Source organism: Procambarus clarkii, chromosome 23, assembly GCF_040958095.1.
Source record: "Procambarus clarkii isolate CNS0578487 chromosome 23, FALCON_Pclarkii_2.0, whole genome shotgun sequence".
Lineage (NCBI taxonomy): Eukaryota > Metazoa > Arthropoda > Malacostraca > Decapoda > Cambaridae > Procambarus > Procambarus clarkii.
This window is the reverse complement of record NC_091172.1, coordinates 26,351,562-26,373,921: the sequence shown is the minus strand read 5'-3', so window position 1 is coordinate 26,373,921 and position 22,360 is coordinate 26,351,562. Positions and strand designations below refer to the sequence as shown.

General features: G+C 44.3%; 1 protein-coding gene across 1 annotated transcript; it reads left to right on the top strand.

Annotated features, from left to right (window-relative positions):
• The first annotated feature begins 2,387 nt into the window (after positions 1–2,387).
• LOC123763835 (daxx-like protein) lies at positions 2,388–2,828 on the top strand. Its single transcript, XM_045751139.1, has one exon. The coding sequence runs from the start codon at positions 2,388–2,390 to the stop codon at positions 2,826–2,828; it is 441 nt and encodes a 146-aa protein (XP_045607095.1).
• The last annotated feature ends 19,532 nt before the right edge of the window (positions 2,829–22,360 follow it).

Here is a 22,360-nt window from a genome sequence, read left to right as displayed (position 1 = left end):
AAATCCACAAGAGCCGTGACGAGGATTCGAACCTGCTTCCGAGAGCATCCCAGACGCTGGCTTAATCGACTGAGCTACGACATGGTCAAAAGGAGTTGAAACCGAAGTGCTACTGAACTTACTGGATCCTGCAGCCTCTCCGAGGCACAAACCAGGGGCCAGATTCACGAAAGCACTTACGCAAGCACTTACGAATCTGAACATCTTTCCTCAATCTTTGGCGGCTTTGTTTACAATCGTTAAACAGTTAATGAGCTCCGAAGCACCAGGAGGCTGTTTATAACAATAACAACAGTTGATTGGGAAGTTTTTATACTTGTAAACTGTTTAATAAATGTAACCAAAGCCGTCAAAGATTGAGGAAAGATGTACACGTTCGTAACTGCTTGCGTAAGTGCTTTCGTGAATCTGGCCCCAGGTGTTACGAACCCGACTCCATCGTCGGAGCATGGAGCAGCGACGTCAACGCCATCTGTGAGTCTGCTCCCTAAACCCCCACAAAATGGACGACGCCATCTGGTGGTGGCAGTATGATACCTGCAAGAGCCTCTAGATTCCTGCCTTGGTCAACCCGAAGAGTCACTGTAGCTGACCTCTGGTGAGGTGGCGCCTAGAAATCAGCGCCATCTGTTGTGATATGAGTTGTATATCAATGTTAGAGTCCGTAAGTGGTATGTCCTAGTTTCACAACAACCGGCCAGCTCGAGTGCATGGGGGAAGTTGTGTAATACCCTGGTTTGTGTCTCGGAGAGGCTGCAGGATCCAGTAAAATTCAGTAGAACTTCGGTTTCAACTCCTTTTGACAATTCCTGGAAAGAGGAATTATTCTTCGTCAGGCTTCTAGGAACAAGATTACCGCTTCTAGGGATAAGGTTAATCGGATTATACCTTCCTTGAGAGGCGGGGTGAAATGGTTGAGGTAGATGGCTGACTGGAGGCAGTCTGATTGTGGGAGTTGAACTGAGAAGTCCTCTGGATCTCCGTTTGTGGCAGCAGCGAAGTGTAGCAGACAGCTATGCGAGAACCTGATGTGATCTTAGTGACCACGTTAAGTCTGCAGTATGTGAGTATTGAATGAAAGACTAACCGGGTGTGGAGCGTTGTAGTAATCATTCCGTATTCGGGACTTAGGCGGAAGTTACGAGTGTGTGTGGTGACCGCGGAGGTCAAGTGGTCTATAGGTATTGGAAGTGTATTGACCTAATAGAGTATGTTAATATGTTATTATTTGTCAGAGTCTATTCGTTGTAATTAAATGACAAAACCCGACGGCCTTTAAATACCTTCCATATGTTCATTCATTGTGTTCCAGTACAAACCTAGTGGTACGCCTCAAGGGTCTGGTGTGTGTAGGAGTATAGGTGGTAGTAACGGTTGCTGAGGCAAGGTGTTATGTCTTGTGTAATCGCTGTGTTCGGAATGAACCGGGGTTCAGCGTCACAACATATTTGGTGAGGTGTAAAAACCACACGCTGAGCAAGAGAATGGTGTAAGGAAGTACGTAGCTATACATGCTTTACACACAGAAATCACAATAGCGTGATGCATCAAAAAACAAATCCATCAAAGAACAGGTTCGAATCCTCGTCACGGCCCTTGTGGATTTATTCAGTTATACCTGCTACTTTCATCAACCCTCCCTGGAACCCCACAACGGTGTTTTGATGACAGTGGAACCCTTCATCAACATCATATATCAATTGCAAATCCACAGTATTGTGAGAAATAATATTTTCAATCATCGGATCCTCGGGGGATTGAACTAGAGCCTGCAAAACACGATACCGTTTTTGCTGCTCCCAGGTTCTATCTCGGTTTTTGTAAGCCACATGGCTTGCTTGCCCTCCCTATGCTCGTCCAGGCTGTGACCGAACCAAACAAAAAAGTGCATTCAGCAATTTGAACCTTCTGTACTCACCTAATTGTGCTTGCGGGGGTTGAGCTCTGGCTCTTTGGTCCTGTGAGTGAGGTTTGGTTCGAGAAAGGTTCGAACCTCACAGGTGTGTACAGTGTGTTCCTCCTCATCAGGAGGCGGGAGGCAACAGGATTGACGACCATCTGAAACACTGTTTATGAAGGCGGGCTGCCTGCTTGATGGATCAACAGCTTCGTGGATCACAAATTCGAGTTCAATTTACTCGAAGATTCATTGGAGTGGTTCTATGACGCGGATACTGTGAGAAGGGGAGGGCAAGACAATACATGGAGGGGTAGATAGTGGAGGTGACTGACTCCAGACGTGGATTAAGAAGTCCTGGACGCCATACATGGAGTGAGAGGTAGTGAAGGCTGACTCCATGCATGGAGTGAGAGATAATGGAGGATAGCAGCTCCTATACATGCAATTACCATTAGATTCTAATCTTTGTTCACCTTCAGTAAGCAGCATGGTGTGTGAGAACCAATCAGAGCAAGTCATTCTTGCGAAGAACCAACCAGAGAAAGTCATTCTTGGGAAGAACCAACCAGAGCAAGTCATTCTTGCGAAGAACCAACCAGAGAAAGTCATTCTTGGGAAGAACCAACCAGAGCAAGTCATTCTTGCGAAGAACCAACCAGAGAAAGTCATTCTTGGGAAGAACCAACCAGAGCAAGTCATTCTTGGGAAGAACCAACCAGAGCAAGTCATTCTTGCGAAGAACCAACCAGAGCAAGTCATTCTTGGGAAGAGCCAACCAGAGCAAGTCATTCTTGGGAAGAACCAACCAGAGCAAGTCATTCTTGGGAAGAACCAACCAGAGCAAGTCATTCTTGCGAAGAACCAACCAGAGAAAGTCATTCTTGGGAAGACCCAACCAGAGCAAGTCATTCTTGGGAAGCACCAATGAGGACAATGGCCAGACACCTAGCGTCATTGTAGCCAGAGGGTCAATCGGCTCACGCCATTGGATCTGACCAAACATCATACATCACTAGCAGCCAATCAGCACACAGCATTAGGAGCTTCACGTCAGTAGCGACAAGTAATCACTCCCCACCCTCCCTCTCCCCCCCACCCCCACCAGTCTCAATAACAACATCTATTAATGCACTTCATGATGGCCAATCACCAATCACCAATCACAGCACATCACTGCGGGGGTAAAAACCACCCAATTATCTCACGTCATGGAAGGGGCAAGGACCAATCAGCGTCCATCATTCCGCCCAATATGCCTGGTCGCTCCTTCAAATGGAAATAACTCAGACGTTCCAAACTGCTTCGTAAGGTCTTTTTTCTAATAATATTTGACCACACTCAACATTTTCCTCAGCATTTTTGCCATTGATTCAAGTCTCTTATCGTATATTTTCTAAGTTTTAAGTTAGCGAAGTTAAGTGTTGTTTAAAGTTATCCAAGTTACATATTTTAACAATCGCATAAGTTTGCAATTTCTTGGTAATTATGTGGTGTGGATTGAGTGTATTACTTCCTAAAGTTCCTTATGTTGTGGAAAGTTGCATTTGTGTCTTCAGTGTTGAAAGACGCAATGCACTTTAGGTGTTAACTTTTGTAGGGCAATGTAACTTACCTGGGAAGTGTTGGGTGTTGGTCACTTTTAGCTTTTAAGTGTTATAGGAGGTTTTTCAGGGGTAGGGTGGGGGGGGGAGGGGCATCATGCACGGGTTACTAACACTGCTTCTGTAGTCATTGTCTCTGCAGACAGTCATTGTCTCTGCAGACAGTCATTGTCTCTGCAGACAGTCATTGTCTCTGCAGACAGCCATTGTCTCTGCAGACAGTCATTGTCTCTGCAGACAGTCATTGTCTCTGCAGACAGTCATTGTCTCTGCAGGCAGTCATTGTCTCTGCAGACAGCCATTGTCTCTACAAGCAGACACTGTCTCTACAAGCAGACACTGTCTCAACAACCACTAAACAAGAGTACTTTAGAAAATATGAGTCACTGCTATTGACAGTGCCAAGCACGTGTTGTCACTGTGTAAAGTGGACTTATTACCAGTGCTAATGTGTCTTCACCTAGTTGTATTCACCTAGTTATGCCTGCGGGGGTTGAGCTTTGCTCTTTCGGCCCGCCTCTCAACTGTCAATCAACGGTTTCTACTACTACTACTATTTTTTTTCACACCACACACACACACACACACCAGGAAGCAGCCCGTGACAGCTGACTAACTCCCAGGTACCTGTTTACTGCTAGGTGACAGGTGGCATCAGGGTGAAAGAAACTCAACCCATTTTTGTTTTCGCCGGCGCCAGGGATCGAGCCCGGGAACACAGGATCACGTGCCTAGCGTGCTGTCCGCTCGGCCACCGGATCCCATGACATGTGTGTGTGTGTGTGTGTGTGTGTGTGTGTGTGTGTGTGTGTGTGTGTGTGTGTGTGTGTGTGTGTGTGTGTGTGTACTCACCTAGATGTACTCGCCTTGTTGTGCTTGCGTGGGTTGAACTTTGACTCTTTGGTCCCGCCTCTCAACTGACAGTCAACAGGTTCTGAACCCTACTGGGCTCTATCATATCTACATTTGAAACTGTGTAGGGAGTCTGCCTCCACTACGTCACTGCCTAATGCATTCCATTTACACGCTATTCTGACACTGAAAACATTTTTTTTTAATGTTTCGGTGGTTCATTTGGGTACTAAGTTTCCACCTGTGTTCCCCACTTGGATTGGAGGATAGAACGACGGTCTCGCGTCATGCAGGTCGGCGTTCAATCCCCGATCGTCCAAGTGATTGGGTTCACTCTCTCCACCATTCCTTATGTCCCGTCCCAAATCGCTCATACTTCTCAGTACTGGGACTAGTCTTGTGGCATACCTCTGAATCTTCTTAACTTTGTCTTGTGTTTAACTAGGTATGGACTCCAGGCTGGAGCTGCATACTCCAGGATTGGTCTGACATAAGTGGTATACAGGGTCCTGATCGATTCCTTACACAAGTTTCTAAAGGCAGTTTTTATGTTGGCCAACCTAGCATATGCCGCTGATGATATCCTTTTGATATGGGGACAGGTTCGGTGTGATACCAACCCCCAGATCTTTCTCTCTCTTTGACTCTTGCAGGAAGTTCACCTCCCAGATGGTACCTTGTGTTCAGCCTCCTGCTCCCTTCGCCTAATTTCATTACCTTACACTTTCCTGAGTTGAACTTTAGCAGCCATTTTCTAGACCATTCCTCCAGTTTGTCCAGGTCATCCTGTAGTCTCTGTCTATCTTCATCTGTCTTAATTCTTCTCAGAGTTAAAGCGCAACCCCCGCAAGCACAAATAGGTGAGTACACACACACACACACACACACACACACACACACGCACACACACACACACACACACACACACACACACACACACACGCACACACACACACACACACACACACACACACACACACACACACACACACACACACACACCGTGGTGAACAAGGTGTGTGTGTGTGTGTGACTGCTGTAGTTCATCCTGCAGCTTAACTACTCTGCTCTAAAACATCCTGAGGCTTAACTCTGCCTCACCAGAATCCTCACCTCACCACTCACTCTACCACTGCTGTGGTCCAAGCTCTCTCTCTCTCTCTCTCTCTCTCTCTCTCTCTCTCTCTCTCTCTCTCTCTCTCTCTCTCTCTCTCTCTCTCTCTCTCTCTCTCTCTCTCACGCCAACACAAGAGCCTGTCACCCGGGGAAAGACAGTCAACCGTTCACTACTCCACACTCCATAACTTGATCTACTCCTGGGGCGCTGTCCCCGCCAGCCGTACCTTAGTTAACATGTTCGAACCTCCACCACTACCACCAGCTTCGCTTGACAGCATCAGATGAATGAGATGAGTAAACTGTATTTACTAAGGTTTACTTAATATAGACTATTAGATGGGCTACCCGGCTGTACCCGGGTCTCTCCCACAACCCCTCCCTCTCTCTCTTCTCATCTCTCAATATTCCTCCCCTCCCCTGTCTTACCTCTCCCCTCTTTCTCCCTCTCTCTCCCTCATTTTCTACATCCCTCCCTCCCTCTTCTCACCCCTAGTCGACACCGACTAGCCTATGACACTCCCATACCCCCCATGTGCAATCATTAAAAGTTTGAAGAGGTTATTGCCCCAAGTGTCTGGGCTCCTATTTTGGACAGGGACAGACATTATATTTTATAGTAAGAACGATGTTTGGGAATATTTATACTCGGGTCACAACGAGGTTTCCAGTGAATATGTTTTTCTGCCTTGTATGTTGTTCAGTGCAATTCAGTTTCAATTTCCTTCTTTATTATGCACCCCATACCCATCCCGTGGGCGGTGGTGTAAAGGGTTACAGAGGCACATAATCGGTTCAGGAACTGAACCCTCTAGTTCGTTTAGCTAAGCAAATAACAATCTTTTGACGCTAGTTACACAATTATTAATGTTATATATACATGTACACATACTTATACATACATGTACATACGTATACATGTACACATATATATATATATATATATATATATATATATATATATATATATATATATATATATATATATATATAAAACATTCATGCAAACAAGCCTGAATGGTCCCCAGGACTATATACAACTGAAAACTCACGCCCCAGAAGTGACTCGAACCCATACTGCCAGGAGCAACGCAACTGGTATGTACAGGGACGCCTTAATCCGCTTGACCATCACGACCGGACAAAAGGAAGTGATAGCCTAAGCTATTTGAACCACTTCCCCGCCGGCACTCGGATAGTAATCTTGGGCATAGCATTTTATCAAATCACCTCATTCTTTGGGGCAACACGTGAGGAACACAATTCAGGCTTGTTTGCATTTGTGTTCCTCACGTGTTGCCCCAAAGAATGAGGTGATTTGATAAAATGCTATGCCCAAGATTACTATCCGAGTGCCGGCGGGGAAGTGGTTCAAATAGCTTAGGCTATCACTTCCTTTTGTCCGGTCGTGATGGTCAAGCGGATTAAGGCGTCCCTGTACATACCAGTTGCGTTGCTCCTGGCAGTATGGGTTCGAGTTTTCTGGGGTGTGAGTTTTCAGTTATACAGTTTTATATATGAGATATATATACGCATATATATACAGTTATATATATCATATATATATATATATATATATATATATATATATATATATATATATATATATATATATATATATATATATATATATACAATCACCTACACAAATATTGTACACACATCAGTAATTTTTTGTATCACAGGTGATCAACAAGAGGCTCACAACAGTCACTATACAAGGCACTTTACATCTATGGTGAGTCACACAGTTACTAGTCTTGCTCCACACCCACCCAACTGGGCGGCAGCTTTACAGTCATGTGCTCCACACCCACCCAACTGGGCGGCAGCTTTACAGTCATGTGCATGCATTACTTACAGTAAGCAAATTTTGGATACTTGGCTAAGATTCCGGGCAGTACATCATTATGAATGAAGTACTTACACATTTCTTGGACACTATTGATGGTGTTATCTCTAAATTCCTCGATTTTTTCACATTCCATTATATAATGACGCAAAGTATGCGAATAGTGCTGCTGACATTTGACATTTAGTCAAATCTACATCAGCAGATGTTACAAACTGCCAGAGGTACTTGTAGCCGAGCCTAAGCCTAGCAGTGGTAACATCTAGAAGTCTGCTAACATTATTGGATGACCCATAGACGTGCGGTACTTCCTGTATAATAGAATGATGATAGATGAACTATGAGTGAATATTTTGTTCAGCGCTATGAGTGAATATGTTGTTCAGCGCTGAGTGAATATGTTGTTTAGTACAATGAGTGAATATGTTGTTCAGTACAATGAGTGAATATGTTGTTCAGCGCTATGAGTGTATATGTTGTTCAGCATTATGAGTGATATATGAACTGGGCATATTCTGTAATATTGTGTACGCACTCTCTCTCTCCCCAGAGTGCCAGTGTAAATGATCTCAGAGTGAAGACAGCCTCAAATAGGACGGCATGAAGAATATTGTAAGAACATTAAGAACGGGCACTCGGTATTGCGGCCTCTATCGCACTTATAATTCTAAGAACACGATAAGATTAAGTTTCAGACGATGTATCCGGATTGCTCAAGAACGCTCGTGACGCCATATGCTTCTTAGAACGCGATTCTCTGAAGGAACGATTTTTGCAGATCGCTGAGAACGCTTGTGACATCAGATCTGTCTTTTTTGGTGACATCAGAGACGTCTCCGAGGGCGTTGCGCTTGACGTCGCCTCAAGATTAATCTTGGCATCAGATGTCGTTCTTAAATTGATCGAGGAAGATGACTTTTTCTCAAAATTTCTAGGGTGGAAAAATAGCTGTGGATGATTTATAAGAATGTGTAATATAAGGAATATATTTGTTCAGCTTGGATATTACATTAAGCTCTCGTGTTAAGCTACTGGACGTCAAGCTCTCGTGTTAAGCTACTGGACGTCAAGCTCTCGTGTTAAGCTACTGGACGTCAAGCTCTCGTGTTAAGCTACTGGACGTCAAGCTCTCGTATTAAGCTACTGGACGTCAAGCTCTCGCATCAAGCTAGAGACACATTAAAAAAATGTAAAGACTCTCAAATGATGTTAAAGCGTCTGATATTTTATACCAATTTTTGGACACATGTTGTGAAAAAGTCGTTTTCTTTAAACTCATAAATCCTTTGAAGGTGTTTTTGCAGTATCTGTCTAGGTCAGGGCTGGCCTCAGCCGATAGTAAGTGGATTTAAGTCTACACAAATAAGCCACTTATAATTAGGTTGTTAAATGTAAGTGGCTTACCTATATTTGTAAAATTAAAATGTCTGTCTGGCCAAGGATGGAGGCCAGACGCGTTGAAATAATCTCAACCAACTTTGAACTGTGATTGCTGCGGGGTAGGTGACCAACATGGACGGGTCGGACGGACCCATTGTTTCCATTAAAGGGTGGGGCGGTTCCATGAAGTTAGTGGCGCATATGGCACCGGGGTCTACCCGGTAAATAAATTAAAATATATTTTTTTGTCTTTCTGTATCGTAAAACGTATAAACAATGAAGTCTGATAATTAAAAAAAATCTATATACTATTAAATATAAACTATATGTTTATATAGTACATATATGTACTATATGTTTGGCTATAGTAAGATGAAGAAAGGTTAATGAGTTCATGAACTCCCCCAAGTGTCCAGATTTGGAGAATATATATAGATGATGTCTGCATGATATCATCAGGATAACACTTTAGATGTCAGCATGGAACTTTAAGAACAAGAGGTCATAGATTTAAACTAGCTAAACACAGATGCCGAAGAAATATAAGAAAATTCACTTTCGCAAACAGAGTGGTTTCTTAGAAAGTTGGAACAAGTTAGGTGAGAAGGTGGTGGAGGCCAAGACCGTCAGTAGTTTCAAAGCGTTATATGACAGAGTGCTGGGAAGACGGGACACCACGAGCGTAGCTCTCATCCTGTAACTACACTTAGGTAATTGCACACACACACACACACACACACACAAGAAGTCCATATCTAGTCAAGGATAAGACTAAACTGGAAAAGGTTCAAAGGTTTGCCACCAGACTAGTACCCGAGCTGAGAGGTATGAGCTACGAGGAGAGACTACGGGAATTAAACCTCACTTCGCTGGAAGACAGAAGAGTTAGGGGGGGAAATGATCACCACATTCAAGATTCTGAAGGGAATTGATAGGGTTGATAAAGACAGGCTATTTAACACAAGGGGCACACGCACAAGGGGACACAGGTGGAAACTGAGTGCCCAAATGAGCCACAGAGATATTAGAAAGAACTTTTTTAGTGTCAGAGTGGTTAACAAATGGAATGCATTAGAAAGTGATGTGGAGGAGGCTGACTCCATGCACAGTTTCAAGTGTAGATATGATAGAGCCCAATAGGCTCAGGAACCTGTACACCAGTTGATTGACGGTTGAGAGACGGGACCAAAGAGCCAGAGCTCAACCCCCGCAAACACAACTAGGTGAGTACACACACACACACACACACACACACACACACACACACACACACACACACACACACACACACACACACACACACACAAGGGTCAACATGGAGCCAGCCAGCAGATTGCTCCCCCAACACATCATTGTACCCCCCCCCCCCCCCCCTGGGGGATATAATGTATAAACTGTCAGCAAGAAAGTGAGGAGGACGACCTGGCCTATAATTACCAGCGACCATCATAATGAGGCTCGACATGACACGCTGGTATAATGAGGCAGGTGCCTCTATAATGCAACCTGACTCATTATACCGGCTCTAGGCTCGTATAATGAGTTCCTCCTGCGCCTCAAGTGGTGCCTTATACTCGCAAAGGTAGATATTGAAGGTGTTTAAGTGGCCGCATGTATTCACTTTATATATATATATATATATATATATATATATATATATATATATATATATATATACATATATATATGCCGGATTGTACGTATGTATCTTTTAATGTATCAGAATATATGTATGCATCCAGTTATGTATGTCTGGAGATATTTTATGTGAATCGAGAAATATTATATGTCTAGATATATTTTATATATGTCTAGAGATATAGTATGTATTTCTAGAGATATTTTACGTATTTCTAAAGATATCCTCTCGCCTCCATCTTCGTATTCACTATCTCTGTGCTTTCTTCCTCTAGGAAAGGTCACATCTTAAACACCAACACTAAAGACTTACACCATTACCCCCGAGGCTGAGTGAGGAGTTCATGCGGGCAGCAATTTACTCAACAGTTAGGCCGGCACTAAAAGGTCTAATTATACGTAGTGTAGGTCGTTAGTGTTGTCTCTTAACAGTTACTTGGCCCGTTGATAATGGCGTAACTGTGGCTTGAGAGGGGGATGGTTTGGCGTTTGTCAATATTTATGGTTTCAGAACTATCTTAAGGTTATCTTGAGATGATTTCGAGGCTTTTAGTGTCCCCGCGGCCCGGTCCTCGACCAGGCCTCCACCCCTAGGAAGCAGCCCGTGACAGCTGACAAACACCCAGGTACCTATTTTACTGCTAGGTAACAGGGGCATAGGGTGAAAGAAACTCTGCCCATTGTTTCTCGCCGGCGCCCGGGATCGACCCCGGGACCACAGGATCACAAGTTCAGCGTGCTGTCCGCTCGGCCGACCGAACTAAGAGGCATGAGTTATGAGGAAAGGCTGAGTGAACTGCACCTCACGTCGCTGGAAGACAGAAGAGTAAGGGGAGACATGATCGCCATATACAATATTTTTAGGGGAATTGACAGGGTAGATAAGGATGGATTATTTAACACAAGGGGAACACGTACAAGGGGACACAGGTGGAAGCTGAGTACCCAAATGAGCCACAGAGACATTAGAAAGAACTTTTTCAGTGTCAGAGTAGTTAGTAAATGGAATGCACTAGGAAGTGATGTGGTGGAGGCTGACTCCATACACAGTTTCAAATGTAGATATGATAGAGCCAAGTAGGCTCAGGAACCTGTACACCAGTTGATTGACAGTTGAGAGGCGGGACCAAAGAGCCGAAGCTCAACCCCCCGCAAGCACAACTAGGTGAGTAGTATACTTCCGGAACTGTAAAACAATAACCACTTAATCACCACGTACAAAATACTAACAGAAATCTACCAAATGGACACAGTGAATTCCTGAAACCAGCAACTTCACAAACAATTGAACACAGATTCAAACTAAGGAAACTAAGGTGCCGAAAAAATATTAGAAAGTTTTCTTTTGCAGAGTGGTAGACGGTTGGAACAAGTTAAGTGAAAAGGTGGTGGAGCCCAAAACCGTCTGTATTTGCAAAGGTTTAATCGACAAAGAGTGCTGGGAAGACGGGACACCACGAGCGTAGCTCTCATCCTGTAACTACACTAGGGTAATTACACTTAGGTAATTACATACACACTCACACAGAATGTGTGTGTGTGTGTGTATATGAGGGTCCCATGTAATCGTCTGTAGTCGCATGTAGTCTATAATCCTATGTTACCATGAAGTCCTATAGCCTATAGTCCTATGTACTCGACAGTCACATATAGTCTCTATAGTCCTGTGTAGCCTGCAACCCTATTAATTCTAGTCCTATATAGTCTGCAAGACAATGCATTTTGCAGTCCCCTTGCAGTCAGCTGTAGCTCCAAGTCCTATGTAGTCTTAGATCTTATATAATCTACAGGTCACTGTAGTCTACAGTCAGGTGTATATAGCTTACAGTCCTATATAGTCTATAACCCATCAGGGTTGTGTCAGTGTAGACTGGTTGAACAAGTTGTTGTTCTCTCTAGTCCTGTTGTGTGTACAGTGTGGCTGGTTGTAGTATTTCTTGAAGCTGTTGTGTATATAGTGTATTTGTTGTATTTTTAGATGTATTCTTTGATGTATTTAGGATATTGTTGGCAGTGTTTAATACTGTCTGCATCTAAACAATTTGGCTTAGTTGGCACTCTGAAATATCTTGATAAATCTTGAAGGTTGTTAATTCTTAAAGGTTGTTAATTCTTGAAGGTTGTTAATTCTTAAAGGTTGTTAATTCTTGAAGGTTGTTAATTCTTGAAGGTTGTTAATTCTTAAAGGTTGTTAATTCTTGAAGGTTGTTAATTCTTGAAGGTTGTTAATTCTTAAAGGTTGTTAATTCTTGAAGGTTGTTAATTCTTGAAGGTTGTTAATTCTTAAAGGTTGTTAATTCTTGAAGGTTGTTAATTCTTGAAGGTTGTTAATTCTTAAAGGTTGTTAATTCTTGAAGGTTGTTAATTCTTGAAGGTTGTTAATTCTTAAAGGTTGTTAATTCTTGAAGGTTGTTAATCCTTAAAGGTTGTTAATTCTTGAAGGTTGTTAATCCTTAAAGGTTGTTAATATATATATGTTAAAGGCCCTTGTGCCAGAGCCAACGTGACCCTGTGTGGGTTACCCACTGTACATACGCCCGGCCCCTCGGATAGTACGCCGTATTTTGACGTATAAACTCCTCAATAGGCAAAAAAATATGTACTAAAAAAAAAATCAGACCAGCTGGCAAAAAAAAAAAGGACGTGATATCCCGTTTTCTATCTGTGATCCCTGGGTTAAAGGTTAGGTTCGGGCAACTTGGTACCATTTCGTGACGTTGTGAAATAAGTTGAGAGTTCGTGAGCGTTCACATCGTCAGAAAAAAAAAACGATGTACTGAAATGCCCGAACCTAACCTAACCCAGGACCAACAGATAGAAAACGCGACATCAATTTTGCGAGCTGTTTTGATTTTTAAGTACATACATTTTTTTGGCCTTAGGGGGTGGGGGGAGGGGGGAGGGGGGGAGGGGAGATTTATGGGTCAAAATACTATGTACTGTTGTTAAGAGAATGGGTTGTGTGAGGCGAATTCTCTTATGTTGACTAGTGCCTCATTTTTACTAGCATTTTATGAGTGAGTTGAAGGAGAAAAGGGGAAAGAATGAGAGAAAGTGAGGGATGGAATGTAGGAGGGAAGGGGGGTGGGGGTAGGGGGGTAAGATGGCTAATTAGCCTTGAGGGAGTCTGTATAATAATTCTCCCTGGATCTCATCAGCTGAGTGGGTTGGTCACTGTTGGTTGATCACTGTTGGTTGGTCACTGTTGGCTGGTCATTGTTGGTTGGCCACTCTTGGCTGGTCACTGTTGGCTAGTCATTGTTGGTTGGTCACTGTTGGCTGGCCACTCTTCGCTGGTCACTGTTAGCTGGTCACTCTTAGCTGGTCAATGTGAATTTTGGTAACCATTCGTGTGCTCACGCCTGTGAAGGTCTTCCTGTAACTTTCTGTAGTCCTCTGTATTTACATTCCGCGTCATCTTTGCGTCATCCGTAATCAGAGACATGTACGCGTTCACTCCCTCGGGAAGCGCGTTCAAATATATTAGGAACAGTGGTGGTCTCAGGACTGAGCCTTGTGGGACCCCTCACTTGCTCCATTCCACCAGCTCCCCAGTCTTGGGAAATACAGGCTTCCCCAGCCTTCCTTTTCGTGTTATAGTTTGAGTAATGTTCTCATGGAACTCTATTACGGGCTATTCATGCCCGTGCCACCTTTTAGGTGGCTTAATCTTCATCAATCAATCTCATAGAACTCACACGGGAGACATCTCCAGTCGCACCTCCACAGATCTCCAGTATCAGCTCTTGATACTGGTAATGGCTCAAAAGGGCCACACCACTTACGGGCTATTCATGCCCGTGCCACCTTTTTTGGGTGGCTTAATCTTCATCAATCACTCATAGAACTCAGTCAAGTCTTTTGTCAGGTACTGTGGGAAAACTTGACTCATGTAATTCATTTAAATTTATACTATTTTTCATAGCTACGAAGGACTACCACTTTTTGTGAAAAAGTGGAAAACTAAATAGAGCAAGTGGTTTGATATTAATTCCATGAACTAGTGTTTTATGGATGTTCTTAATTAATAATACATTGAATATTAAAGGGGCTGTATATTATGAGTCAAACTCACTCACCCAAAATGGAGGGTTACATGTCAAAAGATTAATATATCATAAGCATGATTTCAGTGCTGGTTCTTCACTAAAGTAACTAAATATAAATTAATATTAAATGGATTATATAATAATAATTAGAGGCAAATGTACCTCAAGATACAACAGTAATATGGTAAAATATATAATCAAATCAAGGAATTAGTAGTATTGATCTCAATAAGGTAGCTAAGTTATTTCTCTACAAACAACAATTTACAGCTTAGCTGTGAAAATAAGATTTGTGAAATCAGTTGTCACGCTCCAGTGATGACGTGTTGCGTCGGGTAAATTGTTTCACGTACCGGCGGGGGAGCCTAACTCCTTGGTTGACGGGTAAATTGTTTCACGTGCCGGCGGGGGAGCCTAACTCCTTGGTTGACGGGTAAATTGTTTCACGTGCCGGCGGGGGAGCCTAACTCCTTGGTTGACGGGTAAATTGTTTCACGTGCCGGCGGGGGAGCCTAACTCCTCGGTTGACGGGTAAATTGTTTCACGTGCCGGCGGGGGAGCCTAACTCCTTGGTTGACGGGGACTCGGGAGCTGTAAGGCAATTACAATGTAGAAATCTTCTACGTAAATAATCAAAGATATATCTAATAACACGGAATTCTTCCTTATGTAATTTAAACGATATTTCTGACACTGTAGAATTCTCTTACAAACATTAATGAAATATATTCCTATATAAATTACGGAATACAGCTAGAGATTAAATGTATTGGATTGTTATTATATATAAATGGCCTAACGACAACTAGTCTAAATGTGTCTAAATGTTAACAGTGATCACTAGGAAACAAATAGAGAATTAATAGTTGCCGGGCCAAGTGTCCGTTGGTCGAGGGAACGACTCCAGTCCTCCGTCCTGAACTGCCGTTGCTAAGACGTTAACTACGGGCCGGAGAGTTCATTAGTTCCAGGACACTGCCGTTATGTGCCGAAATAACGTGGCGCCGCTGTCGTTGTTGTAGGAACGCATAAAATGACAGTAAGCAAGCTCCTTGCAATGGCGCCTCTAGTAATGTTGCTAATATGGCGTCGTCTCCTTCCTCCCTGGCTGCCATACGCATGCGCAGAACGCTCCAAAGTATTCTCGGGCGTAAAGTATTTTACTTATAATTAATTAGGGAAGTAAGGAATAGTGACAGGTATTTATGTCACTAATAAATGTATTAAGGTGCAATATAATTTTGCATAATGCAAGTCAGCTTATTAAGACTGCATTAAAAATAAGGAAAGGAATATTATATTGAATTCTAATATTTTCCACTGTAGTTGTTAATTCAGCTAAATAGGCGAGTTCAGTAAGCAGTAATATGCTGTATAAATAAAACAACTAAATAAACGATTATCCTTAATAAAGGAAAGTAATTAACTGGACTCTGTTAAGATTCAACTAAATATTAATTGGATTAATTCTACGAATTAGTAAAATTAGTAATTACTATGGTTAATACAATTATGATGTATTGTTATACAAAAATTATTGATGTATAAGTGTTGGATAATTTACAACAGGTACGTCTTTTCCTTTCTAAATTCCATGCTGGCCAATCGTTACATAACACTACACTACACTATTTGTTCCATTGTGATTGTGGATGTTTTTCATTTGGATTTGGAAATCCATTTGGATTGTGGATTTGTTCAATCGTTACATAGTTTTTCTCTCCAGGTGCTCCATCATTCTCGTCTTGATTATTTTTGTTTTCATCATTTTACAAAGTGATGGTAAAAGTGTTTACAAAGTGTTTACTCCACCATCACAAGCTCATTAATTCGTATTAATTCCACTGTCAATGACAGTGGTCTGTAATTTAGTGCCTTGTGCCTGTCCCCTTCTTTGAATACCAGGATTACGTGTGATATTTTTTCAGAATTCTCAAAAGTCTTTCAGTCTCAAGTATTCTGAATCCCATTGATTTTGTTGGTTTCCCTCTGATAATATTACCTTTTTTCAGATCTTCTGTGTAGATGCTTCAGTAGGTTTAACACCACCTACAGCCTTGTTCATCCTATCTTTCCATATTACTTGATATCCTCATGGAGGAAGATTGCATATCCTCTAATGCTTGTCAGTTTGGTTTCAGGTATTACAATAATGTGTGACTATTATTACCACCCTTTCCTATAATTCCACCCCTTTATTTGCAATTCCATCTGCATTTATATGCATCACTTTTATCATTCGCATCACTACTGAGCTGCTTTTGTTTTGCTGGCTTGGGTGGTCTGGTAATAGTGGGTTGAGGGAGTGGGCTGGCTCCCCACTTGACCTCTTACCCTACTGTTTATCTCCACTCCCTACTTCCCCCCCTTCCTTCTTGTTTACCCTTTTCTCTCTGGTTCTCTTCCTTTCTCCCATCTCCATCTTCTCCGTATTAATTCCCTAGCCTCATTCTGCCCTCGTTATTCCCTCACTCTCCCCTCACTCTCCCCTCACCCTCCCCTTCACCCTTCCCCTCACCCTCCCTCTAACCCTCCTCCCTCCCCCCCCCCCCCATCATACACAACAAGTACAGACAAACACTCATAAAGCAGCACTAAGTGCGTTAACACCCTGGTGGTATTGTCTTACCCCTTAGCTTCGTACAGCATTAAAAACACGTCAACCGTGTTTAGAAGTCCCGTTTTTTCTTGCCTGAGAAACATTCTAAGTAACTATTCGTGTTTTGTGTAACTATTCGTAATAATAATAATACTTAATATTATTACGTTATGTTTCAATGGAAAAAGATCGCTAGGAGCCGTGAGGTAGATTCGAACCTGTGTTCTGGGTACTTCCAAGCACACGCCTTAGACCACTACACCACAAGAGTGGGAATTGTGTGTGAAAACTCTGGTTCTCTGGGGGGGGGCTTCAGTGGAGGCCTCAGAGGGGCATCCTGAATCCTATAGGATTCAGGATGGATCCCAAGATGCAATTCTTGTGAGCATGATGAGGTGTTGTGGGTGTTTGTGTGGGGAGGACTCATGGCATGGGTTCGAATCCACTTCACGGCTCCTATATACTGATTTTTCTCATCATTTTTTATATCATTTTCTCATCATTATTCTCGTATTTGATGATGAGATGATAATATTCTCAGCGTAATAGTTTTAGGCCTAAGAGCCCATGTGGTGATTGGGCAGTAAGATAATTATAGCGGCTTGGTGAGCAGCGACATGGTTGAAGACTTGCTCGTTCCTGGGATTCGAACGTGTCCCCCCCCCTCAATTGTGTCGACTTCCCTATTCTTACACCTAATCACCAGCTCATTAACTACCGACATGTATACACACACACTCACGTACACCCACACGAGCACCCACGGCCACACATATACACCCACACGAACACCCACGAATTCATACACACACGTACACACACGTACACACAAGGTATCAATATTAATACAAGTTTTCAATTTTGGAAGCACAAATCCTCGGACCTTTGGACAAAAAAAGTGACAGAAAAAGGTTGATGGAACCTGAAAGCCATTCGTGGTTAGGTAAAGAACGTGATAGTTGTCCGTGTTGCGGTCTCTGGCTCACACTTTTACCAAGATTTCGTGGTGGTATCCGCAGGTGAACTGGCCAATTGTGGTTGGTGCTGGTGGTTGGTGCTGGTGGTTGGTGCTGGTGGTTGGTACTGGTGGTTGGTGCTGGTGGTTGGTGCTGGTGGTTGGTGCTGGTGGTTGGTGCTGGTGGTTGGTGGTGGTGGTTGGTGCTGGTGGTTGGTGCTGGTGGTTGGTGCTGGTGGTTGGTGCTGGTGGTTGGTGCTGGTGGTTGGTGCTGGTGGTTGGTGCTGGTAGTTGGTGCTGGTGGTTGGTGGTGGTGGTTGGTACTGGTGGTTGGTGCTGGTGGTTGGTGCTGGTGGTTGGTGGTGGTGGTTGGTGCTGGTGGTTGGTGCTGGTAGTTGGTGCTGGTGGTTGGTGGTGGTGGTTGGTGCTGGTGGTTGGTGCTGGTAGTTGGTGCTGGTGGTTGGTGGTGGTGGTTGGTACTGGTGGTTGGTGCTGGTGGTTGGTGCTGGTGGTTGGTGGTGGTGGTTGGTGCTGGTGGTAGTTCGCAAAGGAACGCAAACGAAATCCTTTGGAAATGGGCCCCTGGACCCGGACGGGATTGTTGGTGTTAGGATTGTGGTAATTAGGGTGGTTGATGTATGGTTGTTGGTGGTGGTGGATTATGGTGATTGTGATCAAGTCTCCCTCAGGTGTTTCAGGCTCTCTCAGGTGGTGGCGTCGTCCTGCGGGACTCAAGGTGAACTTCTTGGGGGTTAGTGAGACATTAAATTGTAATAAACACTTATCGTTATGTCTTGTCGGGTCCTTCCTTAATCCTTCTCTTCGTCTTTCGTCCTCTCAGCCTCCTTACTGAGTCCTCCTCATCCTCCTGTCCTTGCCTGCATCCTCTCTCTCTCTCTCTCTCTCTCTCTCTCTCTCTCTCTCTCTCTCTCTCTCTCTCTCTCTCTCTCTCTCTCTCTCTCTCTCTCTCTTAATAGACCCTCAACACACTATGAACACACTATGATCTGTGGCATCCTGTTGATCTGCCTCTTCTTTTCATCTTGAAATTGGGTTTATGAACGAAATTTAGCTCCTTGTAGGCTATTTTGAGCTTTATTGGGAGGGATTGGGGTAAGACGGAAGGTATTACTTCAACAAACCCCCAAGTACCTTCCTGTACTTAGGGGTTGTTGAAGTTAAACATTTTTCCTCATTAATGTGGATAGTGTTATTTCTTCCCCGGAAACTCGTGTGGTGAGTGGCCAGGACTGTGAGGGTGTTGGAAGATCTCTTACTGTCTCATGGCAACCTTCAAGATCATTCTATAAACCGTCTTAGGTTCTATAAACCCCTAGATCCCTTTGCTGCAATTTTCAACTTGTCCCTGCAAAACTATCAGATATGTATACAATAGGCAATGTGGTACTTATGGAAGAAATAGGTACCACATTTCTTTTGTGCCCTCCATATAGAAGAAATGCGGTAGATAGCATCCACTGAGGAACATAGCAATATTACCCACAAATATTCCTTTTCAGCGGAGTAGAGAGAATATTCATAATATTCAAAAAACATCTGAAACATCTCTCTCTCTCTCTCTCTAAACACGAACTTGGGTTCACTAAAATGATTATGGTCTGAGATTCCTGTATTATCCCAAGGCAACAGCTACATAACGAGCAGAAAAGGGTGGATAGACTCGAGTGGAAATCAGGATTAACAGGAGCAGTACTTGAAATGATACGTGAGTACCTGTCGGATGGGAAACAAAGAGTTACAGTGAAAGATGTGAGGGCCAGAGTTCATAGGCACGTGCATGTGTCTATGAGCTCCCGTTACCCCCCTGATCCGTTCCTATTCCCCCCCAATCCCCAATCCCTTCCAGTTACCCTCCCATCCCCAATCCCTTCCCATCCTTTGCTACTTATAACCGCCATCACCCCAGACCATTCTAGATCTCCTATCCCAGGCCCCTCACAATCACCCCCTCTATCCATGGCCCCTTCCCATCTCCTCCCATCCTCGGCCACTCCTTATCACCCCAATCCCAGGTCCCTCCCCCATTTCCCCAGGTCGCTCCCTATCCCCCCTCCCCCAGACCCCTTCCCATCACTCCCCATTCCCAGCCTCTCCCCAATTATTTGCCATTTCGTAATAATTGTCTTTTTGCAGATTTTATGAAGGAATTGATTACAATGGCAGGAAAGGCTAAATTGTAGGAGAGAGAACGGCTATCCTTTCCTTATCCTTCCTGTCCTATCCCTACCCGTCTTGTCCTGCCCCCACCCGTCCTGTCCTGCCCCCACCCGTCCTGTCCTGTCCCAACCCGTTCTGTCCTGTCCCCACCCCCTGTCCTGTCCCCACCCGTCCTGACCTGTCCCCACCCGTCCTGACCTGTCCCCACCCGTCCTGTCCTGTCCCCACCCGTTCTGTCCTGTCCCCGTCCCTCTCTCTACCTAACCAAACCGACTATTTGGGACGCTAGACCCTCGAACCAGAATAAAACAAAATCTTGCAATAAGACAACAGTGAGCCCAACGGTGACTTACTGCATGGAACCCCGTCATCGCAGGAGCGCGTTGCACGACCTGTGGAGGAGATCAAGGTTGCCTGCAACATTGCACGAGGGACGGGCCGTCGAAGGTCACCACCCCTCCGGACGACATTGCTCTCCGTCTAATTACCCGTTTGTGTGACGGCTAAGCCAGACAAAGGTCATTACCGAACATGTTGCTGTCTACGATGATGGTGTGCCCGCGGTCACATAGTCGTCGATGCGCGGAACACGACAAGAGAGGTTCGTAAGATCCACAGATTCCGCACGACCGTCTGTTTTTTTTTTCCTGGTGGCGACACCGCCGCAGCGACATAGCCCCCAAAAAGGCGGCAATATTGACCCCCTGACGGCGCGCGTCGTAAGCTCGCCCGGATGGTTTCATTACACAGCCGGATATGGAAGCGGTCTGTGCCGCCGCCGGGAGAAAGAAATGCTCGAAAATTGAGGATTGTAGACGCCAACGACGCCCCACAATCGACGAAAAAACGTGTTTTTTTTCGTTTCTGGTAAACATTATTCTTCGAGAGTTGTGGGGGGGGAGCGGATCGTTTTGCCTGTGATGGCTTGGCTGCTGCTCCGGGGCCATGGGGAGAGGGGGGGAGGGGGAAGGGGGGGTTTGGTTGGGGCGGTATACCTGTTAAATGATGATTAAGGCCAGGGGGTCCCTTTGGCCAGCCAGTTCAGCGTGGACAGGAACCTCACAAGACACACAAGGCCCTCACGAAGGGCTTGAGGGTTTCTGGCACTATGATGGGGGTCCATGGAAGTATCCAAAGCCATCCCTAAGCCACCCACAGCCACCCCTAAGCCACCAAAGCCACCCACAGCCACCCCTAAGCCACCCGAAGACTCTTAGAATGCTGTAAATAGTGAATAAATATAACATATCAGCTTACTGTAACGCCAGTGCGGAATTTGCAACTTGAAAAGAAATCATTTTGCTCCGAAATAAGTTCATTTTTATCACGCAGTAAGACAATGATCGACGGCGGGTGACGCCAGTGTGAGTCGGCGATCTGAGTGGCTCGGTGATCTGAGTGACTCGGTGATCTGAGTGGCACGGTGATCTGAGTGACTCGGTGATCTGAGTGACTCTGTGATCTGAGTGACTCGGTGATCTGAGTGACTCGGTGATCTGAGTGGCACGGTGATCTGAGTGACTCGGTGATCTGAATGATTCGGTGATCTGAGTGCCTCGGGGGGCCTTCGTTTGGCGTCACGTATCTGCAATTTTGGTCGTATTTCGTTACAATATAATCTTATTTCAGAGTATAAATTTTTGTTCACGTTCTTAAGCGCAAACGCATAACACACACACACACACACACACACACACACACACACACACACACACACACACACACACACACACACACACGGTTTCGAGGCCCCAGTAGGAATGAGCGACCACAGTGTACTTGCGTTTGAGTACCTGATTGAAGAAGGGTTATTGAGCTCGAGGAAGGGTACTGAAAACAAAAGGCTGGCATTGCGAAAGGGAAACTATGAGGAGATAAGAAAATTCCTGACAGATATACCATGGGGAAACAGAGCTCAGGGGAAAGACGATCCAAGACATGATGGACTACATCAAGTAGAAGTGTAAGGAGGCAGCAGATAAGTTTGTCCCAGTCCAAAAGGAAAGCAATGAAATGAGGATGAGAAACCCATGGTTTAATCAGAGATGTAGTCTAGCTAAGCAGCAAAGTAAAAGGGCATGGAGAAACTATAGAAATAACAGGACACTTGAGAGCAGAGAAAGATACCAGAGTGCCAGGAATGAATATGTCAGGTTGAGAAGAGAGGCAGAAAGACAATACGAAAATGACATCGCAAGCAAGGCAAAGACTCAACCTAAATTGCTGTACAGCCACATTAG

Bases quoted from the DNA above. Each gene is read 5' to 3' on its own strand.
- LOC123763835 (XM_045751139.1), top strand. From the start codon at position 2,388: ATGGTGTGTGAGAACCAATCAGAGCAAGTCATTCTTGCGAAGAACCAA.